The sequence below is a fragment of the Mizuhopecten yessoensis genome, unplaced genomic scaffold (assembly GCF_002113885.1).
Source record: "Mizuhopecten yessoensis strain PY_sf001 unplaced genomic scaffold, ASM211388v2 scaffold3855, whole genome shotgun sequence".
NCBI lineage: Eukaryota > Metazoa > Mollusca > Bivalvia > Pectinida > Pectinidae > Mizuhopecten > Mizuhopecten yessoensis.
The window spans coordinates 307,000-329,380 of record NW_018405253.1 but is presented as its reverse complement, the minus strand read 5'-3'; the positions used below and the strand labels follow the sequence as shown (position 1 = coordinate 329,380).

The 22,381-nt window shown below is 32.3% G+C and overlaps 1 protein-coding gene across 3 annotated transcripts in view; it reads left to right on the top strand.

Annotated features, from left to right (window-relative positions):
• LOC110448177 (high-affinity choline transporter 1-like) overlaps nt 1–20,420 on the top strand; it is a 33,897-nt gene extending 13,477 nt beyond the window's left edge. For 2 of the 3 annotated variants that reach the window (XM_021494288.1, XM_021494289.1), the window contains exons 2-9: nt 5,677–5,862; nt 6,651–6,758; nt 7,487–7,642; nt 7,974–8,122; nt 11,027–11,173; nt 11,814–11,943; nt 18,637–18,854; nt 19,363–20,420. In XM_021494288.1, the coding sequence (XP_021349963.1) occupies nt 5,697–5,862; nt 6,651–6,758; nt 7,487–7,642; nt 7,974–8,122; nt 11,027–11,173; nt 11,814–11,943; nt 18,637–18,854; nt 19,363–19,905 (1,617 nt within the window). In that variant the 5' untranslated portion in view covers nt 5,677–5,696 and the 3' untranslated portion in view covers nt 19,906–20,420. Of the gene's footprint in view, nt 1–1,193; nt 1,267–5,676; nt 5,863–6,650; nt 6,759–7,486; nt 7,643–7,973; nt 8,123–11,026; nt 11,174–11,813; nt 11,944–18,636; nt 18,855–19,362 lie in introns of those variants that run through there. The other variant, XM_021494290.1, reaches the window with a different exon arrangement.
• The last annotated feature ends 1,961 nt before the right edge of the window (nt 20,421–22,381 follow it).

The window sequence follows — 22,381 nt, the reverse complement described above, 5'->3', positions numbered from 1 at the left end:
TATTTTATCAATATTAATGTTATATTATATCACTATTAGTATTATATTATATCAATATTAATATTATATTATATCACTATTAGTATTATATTATATCAATACTAATATTATATTATATCAATATTAATATTATTTTATATCAATATTAGTATTATATTATATTATATTATATCAATATTATATCAATATTAATATTATATTATATCACTATTAGTATTATATTATATCAATATTAATATTATATTATATCAATATTAGTATTATATTATATTATGTTATATCAATATTAATATTATATTATATCACTATTAGTATTATATTATATCAATATTAATATTATATCATATCAATATTAATATCAAAATATAGATCTATTTACAATTGTACACAAATATTGAAATGAATAGTCTTATAGAAGATCGTATATACCCCAAAGCTGTCAGTAATAGTAGTGAAACCATTACTTGGAATACAACATCGAAAACGTAGGGCGCTCCACCTGACACCTACGGGTTACATATGCAGGATGTCTTGCTTTTGTTTTTACGTTGTTGCATGGTTGGCCATTCATTTCTAAAACATTAACTGGTATTTTGGATGTTCTCGTGGCCCCATTCCTCATACAATTAACGACAAAGTGGCATTTCTAGCTACACGTGAACACTCTCTCTCCTTTGACTGCTGTAATCATGACCGAGATGTTTTCTAGTACACAATCATATAACATCTACCTTGCATGGCGCCAGATATATATATATATAGGATATCGCTAGGATACGGATAGCGCTTGTTGTACATACGGACGATCTACTCATTATAAAAGAAAGCTTTGATGAAAGTTTGCTAAGAATACCGTGTAGCGTGAAGACACTTATGAATTTTATATTGACCAGTATTACCATGAATATAGTTGTAAAATGATTAAATTGGGATAATGTTTGTTTAAAAAAGATCGGAAACCTCTTTAACAATGGAATACCAAAATAACAAAATAACAACAGGGATAATTATTGCGCTTATTCAACTGTAAATCTCTTGTCGTACATAATGCATAGTGTGTGTATAAGCTCCCATTCATGACGCGTCTGCACAGCCAAAGTATCACGACGTGCTAGGTCGCCTTGGTCGTGAATGAATTAGCAGAACTAGCGAATTGTTTAAAACATTTCAGGGAAGTTGACTTATTACCGTAAGTGTTATATTGATGAATGAATTAGCAGAACTAGCGAATTGTTTAAAACATTTCAGGGAAGTTGACTTATTACCGTAAGTGTTATATTTATTCCATGTACCAATCCATCTACAGTTGTAAACAAATAATAAGGATTTCACATTTCAGATTTTTGTAGGTATGTTTTTTGCTTAATGATATAGACAGAGGGCACTGCTTTTATGCATTTAATAACAGGTATGTATTAAATATCACTTGGAAGGTTATGCAATTTTCTTTGTAATAAACTGTTACTATTTGTTATGGGAATCTATTCTATGGATTTCACATTTTCTCTCGAGAATCAACCACATTTCCCCGTTGGTGGACAGTAAGCTGAACTTCACATTGTTTCGTGATATATTACCTAGAATTATAGTAATGGCGACTTAACCGTCTCCTGTTATATTTCCATGCCCCATTAGACTTAAACTTTGTCTGTCATATGTTGTAGCAAAACATATAAAAAGTATGGTATTTTTCAACCAGTTTGCAAAATTTAAATCGAATCTATCCATATGAATTATAGTTCATTGAAATCAAATTTATTGAAGTGGTATAAAGATATTTTTCCTGTAAATTATCGAATTTTATCAATTTGATGAAAACTTTATCTGAACGCAGTGACAGATATCAAAGACATATTTTTATACTGAAATTTTCTTTTTTGGAATTGACCGATCAGAATGTTATTGTCTATTCACTTCATTCACAGCCACAGATTTTCTGTTCAGATACAGATGAAGTGACGGTACAATAGTGTGTTGTTTACTTACTACGAATATTAAAGTATTATATTACATATACAATTTGTACCATTAAGGCAAGGATCTTACCAAATGAAGACAGAAAACGCTCTAATTGCGCTAAGCAGCTCATTCAAAATGGCTCGGAGCCTTGTTGTCAAGTATGACGTGCTTAGAATATGGCACCAAATCTAACGCTATTATATTCCAAAATATTTTGATGCAGGACTATTTTTTTGTTGTTGGTAGTTTTGAAATATATTACATTTAACGGTATTTAGGTGGAATATCATATACATTAAACTGGTAGGGCAGAATATGCCGATAATTTCACTCGAGCTTCACACTTGTGAAAAAGATCGGGTTTTCCATTTAGCCATAAAATATCCTCTAGTGCTCTCTTTGACTGTACAAACCTTCATTGAAGCCCCTATATGAGCCATTCTGGTAATGACACCAATAATAATGAGGTGGCATGTGTCTATTTAGCTGTTCACGGTATCAGATATCTTACGTTAGAGAGCGACATTCCTATTCCCTCACGGAAATGTTAGATATGTACATTATAAGCTCTTCCGTGTGATGATATCCAATCACATCTGGAGTCAGTTGACCAACTACTGTTGGAGAAATACGTGAAGTACAGATAAACAACATCAAACTCTAGCCATGTCTTGTTACATCCCTCAGATACCCTCAAACACACGGCAGAGTCTAAAAACTGAGCAAACATTAGAACAACTCCATTAAGGTTATTCATATGGCGGAAGTTGGCATTTCTGTCACTTATTAACGAGAAAAAAATCCATCTGTTTGTAGCTGATATGAGTGGTATGGTGAAGTGCGATAGAGAGGTCGGAGTTAGTCAACGATAGTTAAACGCTACAGCGAACAAAACGTATCTTGTTTTATTATTTAACAGTGTTTGTGATATTTATCTTTTATTAATGCTAGAATCGAGTTTGTCTAGACGTTTTAGATTTAAAAACAATATTGTAACATGATTTGATTTCATCAATAAAAGAAGATATGGAAAATCATCATGGATTACATGGTTATCTGTTTGTCCATACAAAACTCGAATAAAATAGCATGGGTTTTACGACACTTATCATTCACAACATAGTTTAAATACAAATAGATATTTCACGTCAGAATGAAATACATTTCTGTGAAATTTGTCGGATTTGAATATTTTCTGTTTACTCATAAAATATCAATTCATTTAAGCAGTTTCTTTATCAAATAATTGACGCCATGAACAGCGATGTACGGAAGGTAGCAACTTAATAACGCACTATGATATCTAGTCCGTATTCCGTAGTTTAAGACACTCGTTTATTGACTATTAAATGCAGGTAGGTTTTTCTATTCAATGTTTCTTTTACCTTCATCCCTTGACAATGTTCTTTTGTATTTTTCTTGACAACACATGTTTATTAATATTTGTTTTCCTGACATCGTTGTTAAAAAACTTCATAACCTGCTGTGCCCAAGTTAACATGTTTCCTTGAGATGGTGATTTAGACTTGCCCTGTAGTTACCTAATTTGTTGCTAGGCGTATAACAGCAGTCAGTCCAACTATTCCCATGCCTGCGTGCTAATATAACCTACAGTTTTATATCCCTGTATGAAACATGGAGGGGGTTGTTTTGGTGGCGCCCGTGAAATTTGGTCGGAGGTGCGTCCCTGTTGTATGTCGAACATTATTCCCTTTTTGTCAAACACTTTTGAATGTTTAAGTTGTGACCATTAGTTAATTTGTAAATAAACAATCTAGTTAACACGGAATTACCTATTTATCAGGGATTATCTCTAAACACGGATTATTTATTAACATGTGATCATCTGTAAACACGGATTATCTGTTAACATGTGATCATCTGTAAACACGGATTATCTGTTAACATGTGATCATCTGTAAACATGGATTATCTGTTAACATGTGATCATCTGTAAACACGGATCATCTGTAAACACGGATTATCTGTTAACATGTGATCATCTGTAAACACGGATCATCTGTAAACACGGATTATCTGTTAACATGTGATCATCTGTAAATACGGGCTTATCTGTTAACATGTGGTCATCTGTCAACACGGGATTATCTATAAACATGTGATCATCTGTAAACACACGAGATTATCTGTTAACATTGGTCAACTGTAAACACACTGGAGTATATGTTAACACGGGATAATCTGTCAACATGGGATTATCTGTTAAAATGGGATTATCTAAACACAGGATTATCTATTAACATGTGATCATCTGTAAACACACGAGATTATTTGTTAATATAGGTCAACTGTAAACACACGGAACTATCTGTTAACATGGGTCAACTGTAAACACACGGGATTCTCTGTTAACATAGGTCAACTGTAAACACACGGAATTATCTGTTAACATGGGTCAACTGTAAACACACGGGATTATCTGTTAACATAGGTCAACTGTAAACACACGGAATTATCTATTAACATGTGATCATCTGTAAACACACGAGATTATTTGTTAATATAGGTCAACTGTAAACACACGGAACTATCTGTTAACATGGGTCAACTGTAAACACACGGGATTATCTGTTAGCATTGGTCAACTGTAAACACACGGGATTCTCTGTTAACATGGGTCAACTGTAAACACACGGGATTATCGGTTAACATGGGTCAACTGTAAACACACTCACTGTAGCACGAGTTTACTTCATACTTATATTAATATAATATCGAATTAAATGTGAACAGTGATACTTTCGTTACATCGACTGGAGTGTGAACATGTTATGGTCAAATATAGCATTCCTATTTGTTATTTTTCACACTGTCAAATATCCCCTTTATTTCCGTATTATTGCACTGTTATACATGTAATAATTTAGTTTAGCATTTAACAAGAAGTTTATTACAAACTTCTTTACATATGGAAAGTGAAGAGACCCACCACGGATTTAATGGGAATCATGTGTCGCTAGATATCACAATATATCATGTTGATTAAAGTGAAATGTAGCGTTTTTGCGTACATGTACAGGTGATTAAGTAGTTCTAGTGGAGGAAAATAGTCATTTATATCATAGTATGCACTTATAAAAGGTTTGTGGAATGCTAATAACCTTGTGTTCTAACAGATACCAACATTATATTTTGAGAGTGCGCTTACTGTTTTTCAATAATCTTAGCGAGAAAAATTCTAGCAAGTTCACTCAATATACTTTAGGTTTCTAAATTATATTTCAAATTTAGCGATTTATATGAATTAATTTTTATTTAAACAGTCCGTTTATTGATGAATTTTCTCTTCATAATATTTTGCTAATTTGGCAGAATAGAAAGACAATAATTCATCTCTTGTTTTTTAATTTTAAAACAATTGCCACGAGTGACATTTCAGTAAGATAACTTTACTCACTAGTCCTCCTTCAACAAATCACTGAATCCAGACATCAATGTTCTTTCTTTGTTTTATTTCTTCTTATATTGTAAATAATGTTTCCATTGCGATGTAAAATATTTTTTCATCCAAATAAAAGCTAAGACATCTTAAACGTCACAAAACCATTAGTATAAAACCACGTGCTCGAGAAATAATCATTTTTCTGCACCTCACGTGGCAGTAGTCATGTTCTCCTCCTTCAGATATTAAAGGATGAGTTTGTATGACACTTGAATAATACCATTGATATAATTTAAAAAAAACTTTTCTCGCAGGATTCTGAGTGAATTTCAAAATGGCAGTCAACATACCAGGATTGGTGGCGATCGCTGTCTTCTACATGGCGATCCTTGCGTTTGGAATTTTTATTGGACGGCGTAAGAATAAGACCGGCACTGCTGATGAGTTGTTCTTGGCTAATCGGAGCTTCGGGTTGGTTGTGGCCAGTTTGACAACTGCAGGTATTTTTGTATTTCTCATTTGTCATAAACATAACACTACAGGCGACAAGAAATGATAACAACCCAAAGTGAACATTATTTTGTATTCAAGCTTGGTTTAGAAGGCTTCTATAAGCATTTCTTTTTGCAATCGGATCAACACAAGTGACCTTGCAAATAGAAAATACATCGAAGTCATTAATGCATAAAGTTTTATTGCGAATTTATATTTTTGTCTCTTTTTTAATCTTTGTGCTTCATTTGTTCCCTGTGATCATGCATGCGAAGTCTAAATTCACATCCGATATATAGACACATTTTGTAATGTTTTTAAATCTGATTTCTGTAAATCTGTTTGTAAACCATCGAAAAAAATCACTATGATCGTATCATCACAGGAAGCATCGATAGAAAAAATATAGATACGAACAAGGATTGTTTTTTATTATTGATGAAAGATACATCGAATCATACCGTCGTCATTTTACCAAAGCTGTCGTCATACGACCTTAGGTGTTATCATATGACCTTAGTTAACATTATATGAATTTAGTGGGGACATAAAACGACAACCAAATAGACAAGATCAAACAGTCTTAATGTTTTAAACAATTAATCAGCTTTGTGAAAAGGTTCTATGCTGGGATATAAGAATGTGAAAATTTGATAAAAATAGAGGTGATGTTTGACAATAGCTTCACTAAAATGATGCCAGCCTCATTACTAATTTTATAATATGTCACGTTTGCTTGAATTTGAAATACAATATCATTCATTCTAATCTTCCTTAATATTTATTGTTTTCATAGCGAGCATGGTAGGAGGGGGATATGTGAATGGCACGGCGGAGGTGATAGGGAGGGACGGCATGCTATGGACAATCGGACCAATAGGTTACAACATTGGCATGGCGTTAGGTAAGTCAATACGTCACATGGTCGTAAGCTGTAAGGTGATGAAATGACAACATTGTAAAAGATTACCAGGCAGCAGTCAAAACTGCATCTTCCCAAAAGGAGTTTCTAACGCATTGGCAATGATTGCAGCTTCAGTCGTGATTACTTTTTCAATTTGAATTTCTATAATTGTCTTGTATTCTCAATATTTTAAATATTATCTTTGTTAAACTAATTTCAAGGAAAATCAATATTTAAATTTTTAAAAACCCCATCAGTAATAATAATCGTATTGTCAAGATATAACAAAAAGTAAATACTTATAATAATCAACATTCATCTTCTAATATGAATTAGTTTTAATTTTTGCAATACTTATTTGCCAGTGTTTTATCGATTTCGCTGATGACACATTCTTTTTATTTTCTCAACATTTTCAGTTAGTATGATATGATGGAATTGTGCATATAGCTATGAATACGTTATTATCTCGTTTATTATTTCCTTAAAATGAAAATTACAATGTATGACAAGGTAGGATATACATTATATTACGAAAGCTGAGTCAGAGCAATGGATACAGATATGTATGTATCACTTTGTACTTACATTATATGCACACTAAGTAAATATACATAAATTATATTTTATTTTATTTACTCACTAGAGTAAAGTATTAAGAGCAGTTTAAAGATAGTGTTGTATCATTATTGACTTATAATGTACAATAATCTAGTATGTCATTACAGGAGGAATCTTCATTGCGCCAAAGGTTCGTGCTGCTCGTTTCACGACTATAGTTGATCCCTTCCAAAAGAAGTATGGTCCTAAAATGGGTGGACTTCTCTTTATCTCAGAATTCTTCGGGGACGTGTTCTGGGAAGCAGCTATTTTTGGAGCATTAGGTAAATATAATTATGTGGTAACGGCTTTCTGAAACTGAGGTAGAAAAATGGACTTTAATCACCATAATTGTTGTGCGATGCTTTAAAAACTGTTGAGTGTGTCTTTGTGCAGAGACAGGAAATCCCTGTCTGATCTTTTTCTGAAGACTGATTTTCAGGTTGACATTTTGTAGAATTTAAGACCTCGTTTACCTCGTTCTATTATTCAAGTTTTACTGTTTCGGGTCATACCCTAATATTATTTTCTCTTATTGATGATTTACTTCGACTGTGTGATTAAATTGTCAGTCTCTAAACAACAAGATATCATCTTCCTTTTTCTTTACCACAGGCACCACGTTATCGATCGTGCTGGACATCAACATAACAGTTTCTGTCGTCATTTCCGCGTGTGTAGCGGTCATTTATACTTTATTCGGAGGCCTGTATTCCGTGGCCTACACAGATATAGTGCAGCTCCTGCTGATAGTGGTCGGCCTAGTACGTAAACTGCTTTTTTGTGTCAATACTTGTTCTGATTCTTTTTGATAATTTCCTTTGTTTAACCCTTATGTTTATTTTCGCTGTAATACACTTAAGTTTGAAATTAGAGGTGAGAAATGCACGATAAACCTTGTAATTGGTGAAGTACAATAGCAGCAATATGTATGAAGACGGATACATATAGTTAAAGGATGTACTCTTCTGAGGTTTGAATCCAATCAAGTCTCGTTTTAATCCTGTTTAACGACTTTTTGTAATATGTAACAAATTATGATCAAATCTAAAAGGAAATACGCACCTAATAATTGTATAAAAAGTAAATGCCTGTTGTTTGTAGAACGGGTTTTTTCGGTGGCCATTTTGAACTTTTGTATTTCTTGCGCTTCAACGAAAGGTCAAAATTACACTGTTAAAACTGGTTATCAATTAGTATAGGTCCATCACATTGTATCAATTATCAAATTGTATAGGTCAATCACATTGTATCAATTATCAAATTGTAAAGGTCAATCACATTGTATCAATTATCAATTTGTATAGGTCAATCACATTGTATCAATTATCAAATTGTATAGGTCCATCACACGGTATCAATTATCAATTTGTTTAGGTCAATCACATTGTATCAATTATCAATTTGTAAACGTCAATCATATTTTATCTATTATCAAATTGTATAGGTCAATCACATTGTATCAATTATCAATTTGTATAGGTCAATCACATTGTATCATTTATCAATTTGTAAAGGTCAATCACATTGTATCAATTATCAAATTGTATAGGTCAATTACATTGTATCAACTATCAATTTGTAAAGGTCAATCACATTGTATCAATTATCAATTTGTATAGATCCATCACATTGTATCAATGATCAAATTGTATAGATCCATCACATTGTATCAATGATCAAATGGTATAGGTCCATCACATTGTATCAATTATCAATTTGTAAAGGTCAATCACATTGTATCAATGATCAATTTGTATAGGTCAATTACATTGTATCAATTATCAATTGTATAGGTCAATCACATTGTATCAATTATCAAATTGTATAGGTCAATCACATTGTATCAATGATCAATTTTTATAGGTCAATCACATTGTATCAATTATCAATTTGTAAAGGTCAATCACATTGTATCAATTATCAATTTGTAAAGGTCAATCACATTGTAACAATTATTAATTTGTATAGGTCAATCACATTGTATCAATTATCAAATTGTATAGGTCAATCACATTGTATCAATTATCAATTTGTATAGGTCAATCACATTGTATCAATTATCAATTTGTATAGGTCAATCACATTGTATCAATTATCAATTTGTATAGGTCCATCACATTGTATCAATTATCAATTTGTAAAGGTCAATCACATTGTAACAATTATTAATTTGTATAGGTCAATCACATTGTATCAATAATCAAATTGTAAAAGTCAATCACATTGTATCAATTATCAAATTGTATAGGTCAATCACATTGTATCAATTGTCAATTAGTATAGGTCCATCACATTGTATCAATTATCAATTTGTATAGGTCAATCACATTGTATCAATTATCAATTTGTATAGGTCAATCACATTTTATCAGTTATCAATTTGTATAGATCCATTACATTGTATCAATTATCAATTTGTAAAGGTCAATCACATTGTATCAATTATCAATTTATAAAGGTCAATCACATTGTATCAATTATCAATTTGTATAGGTCCATCACATTGTATCAATTATCAAATTGTATAGGTCAATCACATTTTAGCACTTATCAATTTGTATAGGTCCATCACATTGTATCAATTATCAATTTGTACAGGTCAATCGCATTGTATCAATTATCAAATTGTATAGGTCCATCACATGTGTATGTTTCACGTTATCTTTCACGATACAAAGCGGTACATATTGCTGGCGGATGTCTGAGTCCTCTATGTTTGCCGTGGCTTTCCTAGTCCTCTATGTTTGCCGTGGCTTTCCTAGTCCTCGAGGTCTGCCGTAGCTTTCCTAGTCCTCGAGGTTTGCCGTGGCTTTCCTAGTCCTCGAGGTTTGCCGTGGCTTTCCTAGTCCTCGAGGTTTGCCGTGGCTTTCCTAGTCTTCGAGGTTTGCCGTGGCTTTCCTAGTCCTCGAGGTTTGCCGTGGCTTTCCTAGTCCTCGAGGTTTGCCGTGGCTTTGTCTTTGGTGAAGTGGCAGTTTAAAGTTAACCAGTATTCTTCCAATTTTTGAAATCCCTATAAATAAGGGGTTTTATGCACCCCCTTCTGTTTCAACAGTTAGCAAGACCAAATTAGGATTTCCCCTTCCGGCCCCTAGCATCACGGATGAATCTTAGAAGGACGGAACAGCTGGATGTTGCAGTATAACTCATTGTGGTATACTGTATCAGTTGCCAAGTTGTATAGGTGTAATCACATGAGTGATCTTTCAATCGTTACTTTGTGATTACGCATCTGATTCAATTATTTACACTAATTTGCTGTATTGATCATAGTAATCATAGTTATCATAGTAATCTTCCACCATTGGAAATATCGATAGAGATTGTTGCGATTGATATCTGTTTCTGGAAACATTTGGATTTGCGTTAAAATGGAACTGTATTCATAGCGTCAGCATGCAAAGATAAATATCAGGGAAACCGAGGGGATATCCACAGATCCTCAGATAGGACACAATAAACCCCTACCAAACCAGAGTCTAACATTGAATACGTTTTTACTTTGTCGCTTTAAGATTATTTTCCTAGCTATAAATCTTCTTGGACTTTCGTGTTTTTTTTTTATTAACCAATAATCAAAGACGTCTTTAAATGAAGTTTATTCTGATACTTTAATACGAATCTTTTGTCTTTGGTCAACTTACAATATACCGATTGCTGTTTTGCAGGTTCTGGCTGTTCCGTTTGTCCTTGCCAGCCCCGCCGTTGACATGTCCAAGGTTACGACTAGCTGGACGGGACACGTCAAGACCCAACACATTGGATTGTACATTGATACTATCTTTCTGTGTGTCTGTGGGGGTGTACCTTGGCAGGTAATGGTCACGTGACACTGTTTATCAAGTGGATACATATTATTTATTGATAAAGGATTGATTTGCTAGTCCTTTCGATATAATAAAAATACGAAGGTAACTCAATCATACTCCTGTCTCACATTTCCCCGGATAGGACTGAAAAACGTTGGTCCTCTTTATAAATAGTCATTAAGATAGGATTGAATAATAACTGCTCATGTCTTAGTGGTCCATCGGTAAGGATTTGAAATCGCTCTTGTCACAATTGTCCATTGGAAAAGATTTTGATCCCGTGTTTCAATGTTCGTAAAGGACACTGGAAGAAATCCCAATATTTATACAAATGGAGCAAACTCTGATAACCGTTTTACCACCAACAGCATCAACGTCTAAGAACAACACCAATTATATAATTAGGCCAAATATACCTTTTCTTTTATTTCCAAACCGTTGACACAACTATTAGTACCATGTACACAATCCTACAAACGAAATGTAAGTAAATATTTGTGTTGATATGCAGGTACTTTTAGTTGACGATTGTCATTTGAATTGATAACACTTCGTTATGTTTTGTGTAAATTTTACATTGACATTAACCTATTTTTAATGGTAGCCTGTACATAATGTTAATTTACAAAACACTTTTCAATTTCAGGCTTGGTACCAACGCATACTGGCATGTAAATCCCCCGCACTTGCGCAAATTTCCACAGTGGTAGGGGCTGGGATAGCCCTTTTACTGGCAATTCCTCCAGGAATTCTTGGCGTCGCGGGAGCAGCAACAGGTAATGTCAGCTCATTGCAATATTCATGAGTTCAGAATCGAATTATCTCTTTATCCAAGAGTCAAAACAAACTTATCTTTATATCCAATATTTTTAAACCAACCTATCTATCTCCATATCCATGATTTAAGACCACTCATATCTCAATATTCATGATTTAAAAACTAACTTTTCATTATATATCCATGTTTAAGACCAACTTATTTCTTTATCCTAGATATTAAAACCAACACAGTTTTATATCCAAGATTTTTTAATATGAGTAATTAGCGCTGGTCGTACAAATCAGGATACAAATCCGGGTTCAGTTCTTCCAGGTATCAATATTACAATTCCAGTGTGAAACAAAAAGGTCACATATATACATAGCAGCATGACAGTTAGGCTTATTTGTAACTGTATTCCAAAGAGAACAGTGTAAAGTACAATCCCTTTCACTTTTAGCAACAAAACATGGTTCATGATTTTTTTTTTACCTCTTTTTGATAAACTACCTAATTATAGTGAGTAACTTCTGAACGCAAATTATTTTATTTTTTATTTTTGTACTGATTGTTATGCGGGAATACACTTTACTCCCATCTGTAATAAATTCGTGTCATAACAACTAATAAAAACATGGTTTATCTTGTCTCTATTTTCTGACCATCTTATATTCGCAAGAAGATTACTATTTGGGTTATAACTTATGTTTTTTCTGCATCTTTCTGATTTAATCTGAACAGATAATCTTCTAACCAAAATTTAGCTTTTAATACATATTACACGCTTACTCTTGATCATGTTCATGTAACTACACGAGTTCAGGGATTATAATAAGGCTGTCACGTTTCCTGATGCACCCAAACATAACTTAAAAAGAAACCACCAATAATAGTTTTAATTATGTAAATACCACATCTCCGTATCGTGCAGTGAATATTTTAATCTATATATGGTTCCAGATAACTTGTTTTCACACGTAAGAAATGTTTATAAAGATGACACAATCGATGTTATCTCAAACTTTGTGTACTCAGAACCCGACCACTCCGTATCGTGCAGTGAATATTTTGATCTAGATAACGTTCAAAAACAGATGTAAAAAACCCGATATCACTCGTACTTTATCTAAATTTTATTATTTCTACATGCTTCATCATATATTATAAAATTTGACCAAGAAATCTTTTGCACATTTTTATACATCCTTTTCAAGAAGACTTTCATTCTCCAAGCCCAATACTTTCGAGGAGTATAGTAATTCTTAGAGACTAGTGAATCAGTATGAACCGTTGTAATATTGTCAAGGAATACAACATTTTCACTTTGTCTCTTTTCTGTTAACAAACTTCATTGATAATAAAAGGAGACTTTTAAGTATCAAATATCAAATCCTAAAAAAATGAACTTCCTCCTGTGGCAAACCGACATACCCGTTATTCTAAGTTTCAAACCCACTTTGAAACTTTCACTTCATTTCATATGTCATTAATAGAGTATTAATATTAGATATTATCACATACATCTCACTACATGGCTATATGAACATTATATCATTTTAAGCTTGTCCATTCCACTTCAAATATCCCAGCTATGTTTTGGTTCCAATGTTTTGACTAAGGAAAGCCTTTATTTATGAGTTTGTTTACTCTATTATTTTTCTTGTTCCATGTTTCCAAGTTCCGTTCTTTTACGTTTAAGGTTTCTTTATGAGAACCAGGTTCTTTAGTGGCAACGGTTCGTGTGAGAAAAAACCCATTATGTTATTTGTTCTCCTCCCTTTTTCCTAAAGGGCATCTTACTTTATTAAAGGTTGTTACATTGCCTCCCTTTTTATTTTTTAATTTGGGTAGCGTCAACATTGGGAGGCGATATATACCATGTAACCCTTAAAGTAAAAATACGTGTTTTTACAATATCAAATTTAGGCTCTTTTTTACATTGTGTTGTTTTAAAATAAGGGTTGTCACATCTTAACGGTCAATGTATTTGTATTTTGTAAAGTGGATAATAAAACAAAGGGGCGTGTGAACAATATCACCCTTAATGAAAACAGAATTACAATAAATGGTGAGGGTGTACCCCATACTGTTCTTTTTTTTACATTAAGTGGTAAGGCATACCCTAAATGTACTATTTTGCATTAAGCTGTAAGACACACCCTAATGTACTTTAAATTATCGCATGTACACAAAGTACTTTTTAGACTAGGTCAACATAGCTAAACGGATAAATTATCACACAGACAGAGAGTGATAAACTCATTATCTTGATATCAGACATGACAATATTGTTTTGTCTAGGCAAATTGTATACAATAATGTCAGTATATAGTAAACGGTTACCATGGTGAGGGTCACAACAGTTACTGTTTAAGTTAAAATCCTAAAATTGTATTTTCCGAAATATCATTTGAATAGTTTCCTTTACTGGTAAACTTAGTGTGTATTTTTCAACATGTTTTCTGTAGTGTGATTGTTTTTGAGCTGTTTTGTTTGTTTATTTGTTGGTTTATTTGTTGGTTTATTTGTTTGTTTGTTCGGTGTTTCTTTTCTTTTTTTTTTTTTGGGGGGGGGGGGGGGGGGGGGATATCTGTAGGTTTTGTATCCTATTTTCTTTAAATGAATTTCATCTCCCAGGACCAGGACGGTGTGTAGCCGATCTGATAGTTGTAGCCCCTTTTGTACAGCTTAAAATCTTTGGGGTTTTTTCCCCGTCTGTCTGCACCTTTGTCGAATTCGTTTCCAGTAACTGGCTGGGGTTCTCACATATGTTAAAAACAGTTATGATGTTCTTTGCTAGATGCATTAGCAGTTGTTGAAGTAAATATTTTTGTCGATTCGCCTAAGTAGAATATTTGTTTGGATTCTTGAACATCATCTTGTCTATGCTGCCGGATATTTTTGCCGATACTTTTCAATTCATGCCAAAGATAGAATGGCAAAACACCAAGTTGTCTGTAACATAAATTGCTCATTTATTGACAAGTAAATCAATACTAAAAAGATAATCAGAACGAGAGCATCAAATATAAAATATAAAAGCATAAACTCTACTGAAAATATTTTGTAAAGTAATGGGCTTTTTCCAAATGTATAATTGTAAAATCATATTTATATGATAACATGCGTCGTCTGAGTGTGTACGTTTAACCCAGATGACGACCGGTCAAGGACGCATAACGTACACAACATGTAAACAGGTAGGCATAGCTGATAGCAAAACGCTGTATTCCTATATAGATATCCATTCAAAAGGTCGTCAACGTGACAGGTCATAGAGTATGCCTGTTCACATTTATAAGGTCGTCAACGTGACAGGTCATAGAGTATGCCTGTTCATATTTAAAAGGTCGTCAGCGTGACAGGTCATAGAGTATTCCTGTTCACATTTATAAGAGCGTCAACGTGACAGGTCATAGAGTATGCCTGTTCACATTTATAAGGTCGTCAACGTGACAGGTCATAGAGTATGCCTGTTCACATTTAAAAGGTCGTCAGCGTGACAGGTCATAGATTATGCCTGTTCACATTTAAAAGGTCGTCAACGTGACAGGTCATAGATTATGCCTGATCACATTTAAAAGGTCGTCAACATAACAGGTCATAGAGTATGCCTGTTCACATTAAAAAGGTCGTCAACGTGACAGGTCATATAGCATGCCTGTTCACATTTAAAAGGTCGTCAACGTGACAGGTCATAGAGTATGCCTGTTCACATTTAAAAGGTCGTCAACGTGACAGGTCATATAGCATGCCTGTTCACATTAAAAAGGTCGTCAACGTGACAGGTCATAGAGTATGCCTGTTCACATTTAAAATGTCGTCAGCGTGACAGGTCATATATCATGCCTGTTTAAATTTAAAAGGTCGTCAACGTGACAGGTCATAGAGTATGCCTGTTCACATTTAAAAGCTGACTTGATCGGAATGAACACATGACATACCGATATGTACAAAACTTAAATAAACAGGGTGGTTTACTCTATCTAGACATAAGCTAAAATGAATAACACTGAATTAGTTTATAAATATGTTGCTGCTTCTGTTATTATATAAGTTTAAAACTGAGGCACTCTGTTATGAATTTTGTGGTTCTGTGAACATAGAAATGCCGAAAAGATGCGGAAATCATCTTTAGCAAAAAAATCATCATTTTGCATTAATCATAAAACCATTTAACTTTATCTCTGTTCACCAATTTCCATATTCACTTCACTCACTTCAAATGTATTAAGTCGTGACACGCACTACACAGAATAAAGAATATAATCATGATTATATGCGTCTGATCACTATGAATAGTCGTTGTCTGTCCTACACACAGTGTTTATGTATATTGCGTCATTAATTTTATAACAAAGTTTATAATGTTATTTTGTATATCTTCGGGAATTATTTGTGAGGACTTTTTCTAACTTTTATATCCTGGTGTCATCATTGTATGGATACAAACGATATAGCATAATGGAAAGGGTAAAGCTGCATATGTGCACATGTATTGTGATTTTAAAAAAAATGTTGAAAATAAATAAGTTTTAGTGTCGATATTCTCAATTAGTAGAAAGTCATGAAATAGTCTTTAAAATAAGATAGTTCTAGCAAAGTACTAGTTAGTTATTTTATGGAATGAATACCCGCGATTCTGGTTTCTAAACCACACACAAGCAATTATCTAAAATATAACTTACATATGTACTGTTTTATATCCTTTTTTACGGACTTTCTGTGCCAAAGTGCCACGGCTGCCTGATGCATGTACCCCAAAACAATCTATTGGCTTTTCCAGGAAAACAAAATGTTTTAGTTATTTATTACTGCTTTGTATCATAATAAAAGTGATTCTACTTTTATTTCATTCCTCCATCACCAATTATACACGTTCATCAATTTCTTTTTATATATGCATGATATCTCTACATTTCTTTGGGAGTGTAAATTTATGTTACATTTCCGTTATACAGCATTGTAGCAATCGAGGTATGTCTGTATAACATTACTTCGTTAAAAGCATTCCTTCTCTGGAATTAAGGCACCATTAAATAACTGATATACATTTTTTTTAATTCATCACAGGAGAAAATCACTTGGAACTATATTTTTGGATGAAAAAAAGTTCATCAAAAATATGTAAAATTGAATTAGAATAATTAAGACAAAAATAACCATAAAAGATTCGATAAATTAATAAGTTTAATAAAAGACAAGGAAATAATAATAAGGAAGAAAAACAAAATAAGAAGCTTTAGGATTAATTTAGTCCTTGATGTATGTGTGTTTGAATAGGAAAACAAAAAGATCGTTATCTGCATACTAGCATCCGCCTGCTAATCTGCTACTTAACTTTCATTACGTTTGCCCTGATACCGCCTTTAAAAAATTTCGGTAAATACAAAAATGTCTCCTACGATGCATTATATTAATAACTATACTATTATTGTTCAGCAATAACGAATTTTACAAACTGAATTTTGCATATATATTATTCACCAACGATGATTTTCTCCTGTTCTAAGAAAATATATGACTATGTTTTCTAAAGCTCTTTTATCTAGAGAAGTGTGAGCACCGTGATGCTCCATGCCCACCCGGATATCAACCGTGTGGCCTCACCATCGCCTAACGGATACCAGACGTCACTTCCGGTATTTCTTATCTGGAGTTTGTATACATAATAGAAACGCAATACAAATTTGTTTAATGCATTCATATTCCTGCTTTATTTATCTAAGCATTGGTAAAATACCCATAGGTGTCGTCATCTTACTGGTAGGGGTTTTCATTAAGTATTTAATGTGGAGTAATTGTATAGTCGTGTAAAGTAATTTTGACGAGATCTTGTAGCTTTATTATATAGCTTTTCAAATTAACCTGTGCGACAATTTCGTGTACTTTTTAACGTTTAAGTACATCTGTTTTGTTTTATAATAAATATTTATCAAAAATTCTAATAAGAAATATTTGCCTTTCTCCAACTTATTCTTAAAGCTACATATCTTCGAAAAATCATTAAATTGTAATATTATGTTTCGGATCTTTTTGATCTCAAGCCATTTTTTAATCATTTTCGTGAAAATGGCATGTACTTGATGGTATCCCTATTTGCTTAAATATAAAACTGTATGAAAAAATCTGCTTCGATTTCAGAGTCATGCATAATTCCAATATTTGATTGTATAGATATATGTTTCCTTCATCTGTAACATTTAATTATGGAGCAAGTTTTGTTTTTAGGAGTCGGATTTTTCATTTTTTTCCATCTTACATTTATTATGTTCATTGTACATCAAGCATTATAGAAAATCGATATAAAAATACATGTGCATGATTTTCAATATTTTATTAACAAGATGATAGCCCCAACAATTTTAGTATGACACTCATGATTATTTTTTGAAGTATAATTGCGTAGTCCCAAGGATCAATTACTACTTTATATAAGAATTTTAAATATATAACGAATTACAGATTGCTAATACTACTTTTTATCTTGGAAACATACCAACGTTTTATACATATTTGTATTGTAATGATACTTTATTTGGTAATAATAAGTTTTTGCAAAGAAGACCAATTGTAAAAAAAATCATTCATTTTTAATGTTAAATTCATGCAGAATAATAAAAAGCAGTCACTTCCGATGACATTTGCCTGTACAGGTTTCCTTATCTTTAACTGTGTGTTCATGTCAACTGTTCTGTTCTAATTGCAGACTGGAATGCCACAACCTATGAAGGCAGCCTTCCATTGACCTTTGATGAATGGACAAACATACTGCCGATGACCTTGCATTACCTATGCCCTCAAGCTGTATCCATAATTGGGATTGGCGCTGTGTCTGCAGCTGTTATGTCTTCCGCCGACTCATGCGTTCTCGCTAGTGGAACAATCTTCGCCAGCAACATATACAGGAATATTTTTAGACCTAACGTATGCCATTTCGATTACTGTATCACGTTAAAAACATCAGCAATCAGCGCATTCTGTAACTGTCTTACCATGCCTGTAAATGTCGAGAGGGGATGCGTTTAAGATCGTTCAGCAAATAAACATCACTAATGTTTTTATTTTATTCTATAATATTGGTTACTATTTTTAAATCAGTTGGCCGAATTCTATAACGTGGTGATTGACTTACGGTTAGCTATCAGTCCCCGTGATAGACCGTAACCTTGCAGCTGAAATATGTTTTATAGTTTTTGCTGCCAAAATGTTGTAAAGGATTTTGTTGAGCGCTTTTCCCTTTTCACTCTGCTTCTTTAAATTTTTCGAAAAACTTTCGACACAGATGAAATGTTTAACCATTTTGCCACCGATGTGACTTAAATGGAGGAAATTATCATATGTTGCTGTAAATAGTAACTAATATGTGCTTCCCGACAATTTATTTCTTTTGCGTATTTTCCAAGTCATTAAGACATCTCTATATTTCTTTCAGGCACCACAAAGAGAGATTGTATGGGTGCTGCGCTTGTCCATCGTGTTGGTAGGAGCGCTAGGTGCCATCATAGCTCTGACAGTAGGGACTGTGTACGGACTCTTCATTCTCTGTGGGGATCTTATGTTTGTCGTCCAGTTTCCACAGCTCATCTGCGTTCTTTGGGTCAGTTTTGCAAACTCATATGGGAGCCTGGCTGGATTCCTCATCGCTATGTTCCTACGATTTACTGGAGGAGAACCCTACTTGTCCATACCTCCCCTCATTAGATATCCATACTACGACGAAAAACACGGTCAAATGTTTCCCTTCAAGACTATGGCCATGTGTATCTCATTTGCTATTATCATAGGAGTGTCGTACCTGACTAACAGACTTTTTAGAAATGGAACAATCTCCGAGAAATTTGATATACTCCAATGCTTCACAGAAAAGGAATATACAATGGATGAATCAAAAGAAAATGGAGATAACCTGCAAAGCTGTGTAGAACCCTCAGCTAATGATGAACTTCTAGAGAAGAAAACAACTACATTCATATAGCTGTCGAGATCAACCATGGTCAATGACTGAATATTTAACATTTATATATGGTATATATGTGTTTAATTTTCAGTACATTTACAAAAAAGTGAAGAAACTAAGAAACGTTGACAGCTGGAAATCGTGAACGCTTTCAAGTTTATCTTCATATGTTTACATAGTTACAAGAGGGATGTCATTACTAACAAAACACTAGATTATGTGTAAGCTTGACGTCATCAAGCATGCTATCTTTGGTGACATCATAATAATATATAGGGGATAATAATTAAGACAATAAACATTTTAAGACGACATTTTCTTTTTTGATGCTTTTACAGTATACTTTATATTTTTCTCCCTTGTTTTTTTCCGCTTTGATTCTTGATTAGTTTGCATTTAGCTCATGTTCACTTTGATGTGATTTTTGAGAATTCTTTGTTCAGCTGTTCTTATTTACTAATTTGTGCATTATTCTGGCATTGTGGACAAATCTATCTAAGGTAATTTCTAATGCATAGAAAAACGATTTCGAACAAGTATGAAAAATTGAATGAAGAATAAAGCAATCTTTCGAACAAATGAGTGTTATTCACACAACGAATCTACTATATTCAATGACAATGTTACTGACATTTAACAGTATATATATACCTATATGTTTGTTGTTTTAAGCTCGTATGCAATACTGACTTGTCCATATGGACTCGTTTTACGCGAAATGTATTATATTAGCTAATTATACTCATAGCTTATAGCTAGCATAATTAACAAACATTGTATTTCATTGTGAATATTGTTTAATCCGCGTATTTCATTGTAAACATTGTATAATGTATGTTATACATGGTAAACATTGCATAATCTTTGATTTACATTGTTAACATTGTATAGTGTATGTTTTACATGGTAAACATTGTATAATCTTTGTTTTACATGGTAAACATTGTATAATCTTTGTTTTACATTGTTAACATTGTATAATGTATGTTTTACATGGAAAGCATTGTATAATTTTTGATTTACTTTGTAAACATTGTATAATGTATGTTTTACATTGTAAATATTGTATAATGTTTGTTTTACATTGTAATCATTGTATAATGTATGTTTCACATTGTTAACATTGTATAATGTATGTTTTACATTGTTAACATTGTATAATGTATGTTTTACATTGTAAACATTGTATAATCTTTGTTTTACATTGTTAACATCGTATAATCTTTGTTTTACATTGTTAACATTGTATAATCTTCTTTTTACATTGTTAACATCGTATAATCTTTGTTTTACATTGTTAACATTGTATATGTATGTTTTACATTGTAAACATTGTATAATCTTTGTTTTACATTGTTAACATCGTATAATATTTGTTTTACATTGTTAACATCGTATAATATATGTTTTACATTGTAAACATTGTATAATCTTTGTTTTACATTGTTAACATTGTATAATCTTTGTTTTACATTGTTAACATCGTATAATATATGTTTTACATTGTAAACATTGTATAATCTTTGTTTTACATTGTTAACATTGTATAATCTTTGTTTTACATTGTTAACATCGTATAATATATGTTTTACATTGTAAACATTGTATAATCTTTGTTTTACATTGTTAACATTGTATAATGTATGTTTTACATTGTAAACATTGTATAATCTTCTTTTTACATTGTTAACATTGTATAATGTATGTTTTACATTGTTAACATTGTATAATGTCTGTTTTACATGGTAAGCATTGTATAATCTTTGATTTTTCTTTGTAAACATTGTATAATGTATGTTTTACATTGTAAATATTGTATAATGTTTGTTTTACATTGTAAACATTGTATAATGTTTGTTTTACATTGTAAACATTGTCTAATCTTTGTTTTACATTGTAAACATTGTATAATGTATGTTTTACATTGTAAATATTGTATAATGTTTGTTTTACATTGTAAACATTGTATAATGTATGTTTAACATTGTTAACATTGTATAATGTTTGTTTTACATTGTAAACATTGTATAATCTTTGTTTTACATTGTAAACATTGTCTAATCTTTGTTTTACATTTTTAACATTGTATAATGTATGTTTTACATTGTAAACATTGTATAATCTTTGTTTTACATTGTTAACATTGTATAATGTATGTTTTACATTGTTAACATTGTATAATGTCTGTTTTACATTGTTAACATCGTATAATATATGTTTTACATTGTAAACATTGTATAATCTTCGTTTTACATTGTTACCATTGTATAATGTATGTTTTACATGGTAAACATTGTATTATGTATGTTTTACATTGTAAACATCGTATAATCTTCGTTTTACATTGTTAACATTGTATAATGTATGTTTTACATTGTTAACATTGTATAATGTATGTTTTACATGGTAAACATTGTATACTCTTTGATTTACTTTGTACACATTGTATGATTTATGTATTTATCTGTTCATACTATAATTGTGAATGTACAAC